This window comes from Aquarana catesbeiana, linkage group LG06 (assembly GCF_042186555.1).
Source record: "Aquarana catesbeiana isolate 2022-GZ linkage group LG06, ASM4218655v1, whole genome shotgun sequence".
Lineage (NCBI taxonomy): Eukaryota > Metazoa > Chordata > Amphibia > Anura > Ranidae > Aquarana > Aquarana catesbeiana.
Window position 1 is genome coordinate 413,408,923 of NC_133329.1, and position 9,213 is coordinate 413,418,135.

Sequence of the window (9,213 nt, forward strand, 5' to 3'; positions counted from 1 at the left end):
GTCTCATCTCTGTGATCATCACCTCCAAGAAACGTCTGATCTCTGTGATCACCACCTACAAGGAACGTCTGACCTCTGTGATCACCACCTACAAGGAACGTCTGACCTCTGTGATCACCACCTACAAGAAACGTCTGACCTCTGTGATCACCACCTACAAGGAACGTCTGACCTCTGTGATCACCACCTACAAGAAACGTCTGACCTCTGTGATCACCACCTACAAGAAACGTCTGACCTCTGTGATCACCACCTACAAGGAACATCTGACCTCTGTGATCACCACCTACAAGGAACATCTGACCTCTGTGATCACCACCTACAAGGAACGTCTGACCTCTGTGATCACCACCTACAAGGAACGTCTGATCTCTGTGATCACCACCTACAAGAAACGTCTGACCTCTGTGATCACCACCTACAAGGAACATCTGACCTCTGTGATCACCACCTACAAGGAACGTCTGACCTCTGTGATCACCACCTACAAGGAACGTCTGACCTCTGTGATCACCAACAAGGGTTTCTCCACCAACTACTAAGTCATGTTTTGCTTGGGGGTCAAATACTTATTTTACTCACTGAACTGCAACTCCATTTATAACATTTGTATCATTTCTGGATTTTTGGTTGATATTCTGTCTCTATCATATAAAATACACCTATGATAAAAATTATAGACCCTTCATTTCTTTGTAAGTGGACAAAACTTACACAATTTGAATGGAAGACAATCATTACCCCCCCCCACACTCTATATACAGTAGTGATGAATCTGACATTAACCAAACATTCTCTGCAGGTGAATCCTCTAGTCCAGGGGTCTCCAAACATTCTGAACAAAGGGCCAGTTTACTGTCCTTCAAACTTTAGGAGGGCCGGACTGTGGCCAGTGGGAGTAGAAAATGTCCTGGCATCAGTAGGAGTGAACAGTTCCCCATGATTAATATTAGGGGGAGTAATAGTGCCCCATCATTGGTGTCAGTGGGAGGAAGAGTGCCCCATCATTGGTGTCAGTGGGAGGAATAGTGCCCCATCATTGGTGTCAGTAGGAGGAAGAGTGCCCCATCATTGGTGTCAGTGGGAGGAAGAGTGCCCCATCATTGGTTGCTGACAGTGGGGGTAATAATGCCCCAAAAATGTCTCAAGGGCCGGATAACAGCAAGCAAAGGGCCACATTCGGCCCCCGGGCTGCAGTTTGGAGACCACTGCTCTAGTGGATGTGAATTGTTTTAGGTGGGGAAATTTGTGTGTGTGCTAGGAGTATTGATTTGGGGGGGGTTGCGTTGGTAGCGGGGATGGAGAGGTAGATTTGTACTAGAAGGGGGAAATGTACTAGAAGAGGTCATATGGTAGAGGGGGGAGTAGTTTTGTGGGGGGATTTGTGCTACTAGGGATAATTGGGGGATGGGATTTGTGCTGGGGGGGGGGGGTGTGCTCAGAGGGGAAGTTTCAAGGATAGAGGATTTGGGATAGGAGGGGTGTTTTTTTTTTTACGGGGGGGGGGGGATTTTTGCTAGTAGGGATGATTAGGGTGGGGGGTTGGGTTGGGAGGGGAAAATTCGGAGGCGGGGGGAGAGTTGTGCTAGAAGGGAGGATTAAGGGGGGAGAATATGGAGTGTGGGGGGGGGGGGGATTGTGCTTGGAGAGGAAATTTGAGGGGTAGAGGATTTGGGCTAGGAGGGTGATTTTTTTGGGGGGGGGGATGTTTGTGCTGGGGGGAGTTGGGGGGAGAGAGTATTTGATGGGATGGAGGACAAAGATTTATGCTTGGAGGGGAATTTGTACCTAGTGGGTAAGCATGCAGATTAGTGCTCAATTTTTTTTGGGGGGGGGGTGGGATGGGACAGGTAATGTTCATACATCTTGGGGGGGGGGGGCACAGATTGGCATGCTCACTCTGCGCTGTAATTGACATTGTCCTGGCTCTGTATTACGGTGATTGATCTCCACCGGAGAATGTTTGGTGAAGGTCACACTGATTGCCTATAGATATTCGGGGGGGGGGGAGGGGGGGGCGCTCTCACCACATTGCGGGGCAGCCGGTGGCCGGGGAGGTACTTGACGTTCTCGTGGTCCTGGTTGATGATTTCCGACAACTTGCGTCCATTGACGAGCTCCTCGAACACCCACATGTTCACCAGCGGGTGGAAGCGGTTGGACCTTTTGGTGTTGTTGCCGATGATTATAGAGATTGCCGATCCCCTGCAACACAGAGAACCCCAACCGGGGCAATTAGAGGGATAGTCAGCTTTAATCATTAACCCCCCCTCCTCCCCCAACCAGCTGCCAGTCAGGACGTAAACCACTGCCAGGGACAACCCCCAACCCGCTGAGCTGCGGTGCATTATGGGTACTCGTGGAATGAGAAATTTTATTCCTCTACATCAGGGGTCCTCAAACTTTTTAAACAGGGGGCCAGTCCACTGTCCCTCAGATTGTTGGGGGGCCGAATCAATGCAGCCTCACCAGTGCCCAACAATGCAGCCTCACCAGTGCCCAGCAGCGCAGCCAGCCTGACCAGTGCCCAGCCAGTCTCTCCAGTGCCCAGCAGCGCAGCCAGCCTGACCAGTGCCCAGCCAGCCTCTCCAGTGCCCAGCAGCTCAGCCAGCCTCTCCAGTGCCCAGCAAGGCAGCCAGCCTGACTTGTGCCCAGCAAGGCAGCCAGCCTGACTTGTGCCCAGCAAGGCAGCCTGACTTGTGCCCAGCAAGGCAGCCTGACTTGTGCCCAGCAAGGCAGCCTGACCAGTGCCCAGTAATGCAGCCTGACCAGTGTCCAGTAATGCAGCCTGACCAGTGCCCAGTAATGCAGCCTGACCAGTGCCCAGTAATGCAGCCTGTCCTGTACCCAGTAATGCAGCCAGCCTGACCTGCGCCCAGTAATGCAGCCTGACCTGTGCCCAGTAATGCAGCCAGCCTCTCCATTGTCCAGTTATGCAGCCTGACCTGTGCCCAGTTATGCAGCCTGACCTGTGCCCAGTTATGCAGCCTGACCTGTGCCCAGTTATGCAGCCTGACCTGTGCCCAGTTATGCAGCCTGACCTGTGCCCAGTTATGCAGCGTGACCTGTGCCCAGTTATGCAGCCTGACCTGTGCCAAGTTATGCAGCGTGACCTGTGCCAAGTTATGCAGCGTGACCTGTGCCAAGTTATGCAGCCTGACCTGTGCCCAGTTATGCAGCGTGACCTGTGCCCAGCAATGCAGCGTGATCTGTGCCCAGCAATGCAGCGTGATCTGTGCCCAGCAATGCAGCGTGATCTGTGCCCAGTAATTCAGCGTGATCTGTGCCCAGTAATTCAGCATGATCTGTGCCCAGTAATTCAGCATGATCTGTGCCCAGTAATTCAGCGTGATCTGTGCCCAGTAATTCAGCATGATCTGTGCCCAGTAATTCAGCCTGACCTGTGCCCAGTTATGCAGCGTGACCTGTGCCCAGCAATGCAGCGTGATCTGTGCCCAGCAATGCAGCGTGATCTGTGCCCAGCAATGCAGCGTGATCTGTGCCCAGTAATTCAGCCTGACCTGTGCCCAGTTATGCAGCGTGACCTGTGCCCAGCAATGCAGCGTGATCTGTGCCCAGCAATGCAGCGTGATCTGTGCCCAGCAATGCAGCGTGATCTGTGCCCAGTAATTCAGCGTGATCTGTGCCCAGTAATTCAGCGTGATCTGTGCCCAGTAATTCAGCCAGCCTGTCCAGTGCACTTGGATTATTAGTGAGAGGAGCGCCGCGGGACTTACCTCTATGAACAGGCAGCCGCGAGGAGAATCCTTGTGAAGCTTTCCCGCGCTGGAGCGGGCTCTGTGTCTCCGCCCCCACTCTGGACAGTGCCCAAAATTGTTACCGTTTCCCCCTATGAAGCGGGGTCCGCCGGGAAAGCATCTCTCCGGGCGCACCGTTGTGGGGGCTCCAGTGCCCGAAAGGCCGGGAGGGCCGGGTAAAAGACCTTGGCGGGCCGTATTCGGCCCGCGGACCGTAGTTTGAGGACCCCTGCTCTACATCTTCCAGCTGCTGCAAAATGACATTTAAAGGAATCCTGTCACGGCTTTTCATGCGTGCCTTCTAAAAATGCCAGATTTCTGGCTGCTTTGACAAGATCATTCAGTGCCCAGGGCAAAAATGCCAAATTGCGCCCCCCCCCCCCCCCCCCCCCCCCATTATGTGTGCGCTTATAAAGGAGGCAGGGGAGAGAGAGCACAGCCTGCCCCTCCTCCCGGCTCTCCTCTACTTGCTGCTTCCAGTGCTGGGCTGACAGTAGCATTGATGCCGCTGTCACTACTCCTGTCAGCCTTATAGTAGAAGGAACTTGCGGCACCCCCCCATCCCTACAATACACGCTGTGCCCAGGGCAGCCGGCCCTTCTGCCCACCCCTTGGCCCTGCCCTCTTGGTTTCAGTGCTCTCTGTGGCCCCGGGTATGCAGATCAGAAAAGTCAGGAATCCATATCTGCGTGCCTCACACTGGCGCCACGTATTGCATGGAGAGGATCATCGTGACAGCCAGGCAACTTGCATTTTTGCCTCGGCAGTGACAGGTTCTCTTTATTTGAATGGGAAGAACATGGCAAGCCCCTCCCATTGCATTTGTATGTCATTCTGGGCGGTGTTTCTCGCAGCAACCAATCGGATTCCAGCTGCCATTTTTCTATGACTAGACAATAAAGGTGGCACCTGATTGGTTCATTTAGGAGACACCCCCATATTTGCTCTACCAATGAGCCTGGCCGTGATTGTGTTGTGATGTCACCGCCGGTCACATGTCGGATTCTTTATACACTGAATTTCCTTGTTTCCTCTCTTAGTACATTGCGTCTGTCAGATGATTTCTGATTCCTGGAGATGTTCTGCCAACGGGAGCCTCTCGGCTCTGCCGGGGAAGAACGCCAACTAAAAACGCCAAAAACGTTCCCTAAACAGACCAGAGATCTGCTGAACGGTGCTGACTGCGCACAGCCCCATCCTGTCCAACATACTGCCAGCTGCTGTTCAATGTGTGGGCAGAGAGAGAATGCCAGCACCACCTGCGCCACCATTGTAAGCTCTGCCAGGGCCAGGCCGAGGGGGGGGGGGGTTGAGGGGACGGCTGCCTTGGGTGCTTTAGCAGGAGGAGGGGGGTGCAGAAAAGGCAGAACCTGCAACCTATGCTGCTGGAGTAGTTCGTAGTTCGCAGCCCATGGGGGGCAGGGGCACTTTGGCCCAAGTGCCTTGGAATGCTTCCTGACCGGATTTATAAGGGGGCAAATGGGGAAACTGCCCTGAGCCCCCTAACAGAAAAAATAATAATATAAAACAATATAAAAAAATAAATAAAATAATAATTAAAAAAAATTATAGAAAGCAATATAAAAAAAATTTATAAAATAATAATACAAATAATAATAAAATAATATAAAGCAATTTAATACATGTAATACAATAATAATAAAAAAAAATAATAAAATAATACAAAGCAATATAAAAAAAATAATAAAATAATAATAAAAAATAATAAAATTAAATGAAAAAATTAAACAAAATAATAATAAATAATATAAAAAAAAATACATAAAATAATAACAAATATTAAAAATATATAATAATAATTAAAAACTACTTTCTTTTATTAAATGTATCTGGGAAGTAAAATTTTGCCAGCTGTCATATGTAAAAGTTTCCGCTCTGGAATGGCATATTTTATCGTTTTTGAAAACTAATTTTGGTGGCTCAAGTGAACCACACACTGTGCTGGGACAAGGTCATCTAAAGACCACGGCGAACATGCCAAATTGCACCCCACCCCCCCCCCAGAGATGTATGAGCATTATACGTCAATTAAATCCCCCTCCCCCCCAAAAAAAAAGCGAGGCGCTATCTGCATACTTACCTCTTAAGCATAAATTCCCCCTCCTCCCAATACAAACCTGTGCCAATCCCCCCCCCCCCCCCCCAACTCATATCCTCTCTCTCTCTCACTTATGCCCCCAGCACAACCCCCCCCCCCCCAAAATAAAAATATTACCCCCCTCCTAGCACAAATCCTCTGCCCCTCAAATTTCCCCTCTAAGCACAACTCCTCCCTACTCACATTCCCCCTACTAGCACAAATCCCCCCCCCCAAAATAAATATTTCCCCCCTGCCATATTACTTTCATAGCACAAGTCCCCCCAAATCCCCTCTCCTAGCACAGATCCTCTTCCCCCACCCACCGACAAGAAACTTCCCAAACCACCACTCCTAGCACACCTCCCCAAATATGCCCTCCTAGAAGAATACTGCTTACCTCCTGCTGCCCCCCCCCCAATTCCTCTTCTCAACACAAATACCCTTAGACCGTGGAAGGGGGGGCCCGGGGCACTTCAAGTTTGGGGGGGCCCCCCTTCCACGGTCTAAAACTTGTCCGACCCAACACTGCCCTCCACCATTGTGTATCCTGGAATAGCGGGCCCCTCCGGTGTTATCACACTGTGTGCCCCCCTATAGACAGCCGACGCCTCATACACATTCCTTCCAGTCACTGGGGAAAACTCATTGGGGGGCAATTGCAGAGGGCCCCCAGTGTCCTAGGGGCCCCTGCCTGCCCCTGGGCATACCACACACACACACAGCTCTTTGCCCCGCCCACTATGACAGCCGGCCCCCTCAGTGCTGTGGTGGCAGCAGAACTTCATCAATGAATACATTGTAGAAATATTATTGTTACATTGTATAGATATTATGGTTACATATACATATTAGATATTATATACATCATTATATAAATATATTTATATAATTTTATTTATATAATATAATTTATTTATATAAATATAAATATTATCATTACATTGTATAAATATTATCGTTACAGGACGCAGCCATTTTTTTCGATGGCACCCATTTAGATTAGCGCACCTTAAAGTCGCAGAGATTTTGAGAAGGTGCCTGCACTACTTTGATGTGACTTTTGATGTGACTTGGATCCATTGAGTGTAAAGTCGGATTAAGGTCGCACCGAAAGTCACATTAAATTTGCGCTGGAAATCGTGCGACTTTGGAGTTGCGCTAGGAATCGTTTACGTATATTCACTAACAGTATGGAGAAAAGCATGTTGCACTTGTGGTGCCATTCATTGGAAATCGCACCCCGAATGCGACAAGCCGACGCACATCAAAATGTTTGACAAACGTGTGCGGCTCCATTCACGTTTGGCGTTTTGGGATCTCAGACAGAATCTCTGTGATTCTGTTCGCGATCTCAACTCGCACTGCAATCGCAAAGCGCTTCTTCGGGCGCCATTCGTTTTCAATGGCGCCTAAAATGCGTTGCGGCTTTGCTGCAATCAATCGATAAATTTTGCGGCAGTGGCGGCAAACCGCAAATCTTGTAGGCCAATAGTGAGCAGGGGCTTCTTTTGGGTGCTAAGCTTTGTGCGTTGCGGTTTGATGCACAATTTATCACAGCGAAACCTCCCCGCATTTGTGTACCTTTAAAAATAAATGGCATCCGAACATGCGTTTTGTGATTGCAGTGCGATTTGATATAGAGGGCAGAATGGCAACAATTCTGCCTGTGATCCCAAAACGCCAAATGTGAATGGAGCCTAAAATAGCGGTGCAGTTTTGCCGCGATTATCACACGATAAATCGCACAGCAATCACGACAAACTTCAACTCGTGCAGCTTGTCGCCCAAAAAAAGGAGCAGGAGCTTTGCATGTCTAGGATTGGCGCACAATTTATGCGTGATAATTGCGGCCAAACTGCATTTTGGGATCCTGGGAAGAATTGCTGTGATCCTGCCCGCAATCTCAAATCGCACTGCAATCGCAAAACACTTGTTCGGGTGCCAATCATTTTCAATAAACATTGTGCGGTTGCGCTGTGATAAATCGTGCGGCAATCGCGGCAAACCACAACGTGTGAAGCTTTCCGCCCGAAAGAAGCTCTTACTCCTTTTTTGGGTGGCAAGCTCCGCCCATAATTCACAATCCGATGTCTCAGGAAGTGTACAGAGAGGACAAACGTTTATATTTTGTAGATCTGGATGGAGGGGGGAAGATTAGATCCTCTGTCGGGTTTTTATTGCTGTCTGGGGAGATTCGCCCTCTATGTGTCCTGGTGTCACTGAGACAAAAAGTGTTGGGAAATCTTATCAGTTGTCACCAGAACAGGAAGTGAGAAGAAATCTTCCAATGGAGACGCTGGTCTGTGAAGAAGTCCCCACCCCCCACTTCCTGTTGTGTCTCAGGGACAGGAAGGAAAATAAAAATTCTCCTCAATGGGACACAGACAGCAAAACAGAAACTGACAGCTTTACCCTCCCCCACTCCCCCCCCAAGACCACATCACTCCAGGGGTGCCCAGGACAGGTCTCCCCAATACAGGTGGGTGATATTTGGGGTGCAGAGGGTGATAACTTTGGAGGGATAGGAGTGCTAGGGATGACAGTATTGGGGTGATGACAGTATTGGGGTGATGACAGTATTGGGGTGATGAAAGTATTGGGGTGATGATAGTATTGGGGTGATGACAGTATTGGGGTGATGACAGTATTGGGGTGATGACAGTATTGGGGTGATGACAGTATTGGGGTGATGACAGTATTGGGGTGATGAAAGTATTGGGGTGATGATAGTATTGGGGTGATGACAGTATTGGGGTGATGATAGTATTGGGGTGATGACAGTATTGGGGTGATGACAGTATTGGGGTGATGACAGTATTGGGGTGATGACAGTATTGGGGTGATGATATTGAGGTGTAGGAGGTTATAGTATTTGGGTGATGATTTGTTGGCTGTAGGAAGTTATAGAATTGGGGTGATATTTGGGGTGTAGGAGGTGATAATATTGGGGTGTCGGAGGTGATTGAATTGGGGTGATGATATTTGGGGTGTAGGGATAATAGTATTGGGGTGATTATATTTGGGGGTCTCACCAGTTCCCGGAGCCGATGACGGTGACTCTGAGCGGTGCCATCCTCGGATCTCTCCGCTCTACACCCGCCGGGTGATGTGTGCCCAGGCAGTTCTATTCCCGGTAATGTGTCCTCGGTGATGTATGCCTTGCCCGCTGCTTTGCGTCCTCAGCTCTGTGCCCGGTGATGTGCCCGCTGCTCTGTGCCCGGTGATGTGCCCGCTGCTCTGTGCCCGGTGATGTGCCCGCTGCTCTGTGCCCGGTGATCGGGTCTCTCTTCCTAGCTCGGTGCGGTAGGTGACAGCTCTGTCCGGATACTGAAATCTGATTTGATTAAAGAGTCT

General features: G+C 49.8%; 1 protein-coding gene across 1 annotated transcript in view; it reads right to left on the reverse strand.

The window, feature by feature from the left end:
* The window catches only part of LOC141147305 (glycerol-3-phosphate dehydrogenase 1-like protein), a gene marked incomplete in the record, with an annotated part of 54,073 nt that extends 44,860 nt beyond the window's left edge, over positions 1 to 9,213 (reverse strand). Inside the window, 2 exon segments of the mRNA XM_073634513.1 lie at positions 2,028 to 2,205; positions 8,892 to 9,213. Of these exon segments, the coding sequence (XP_073490614.1) occupies positions 2,028 to 2,205; positions 8,892 to 8,932 (219 nt within the window).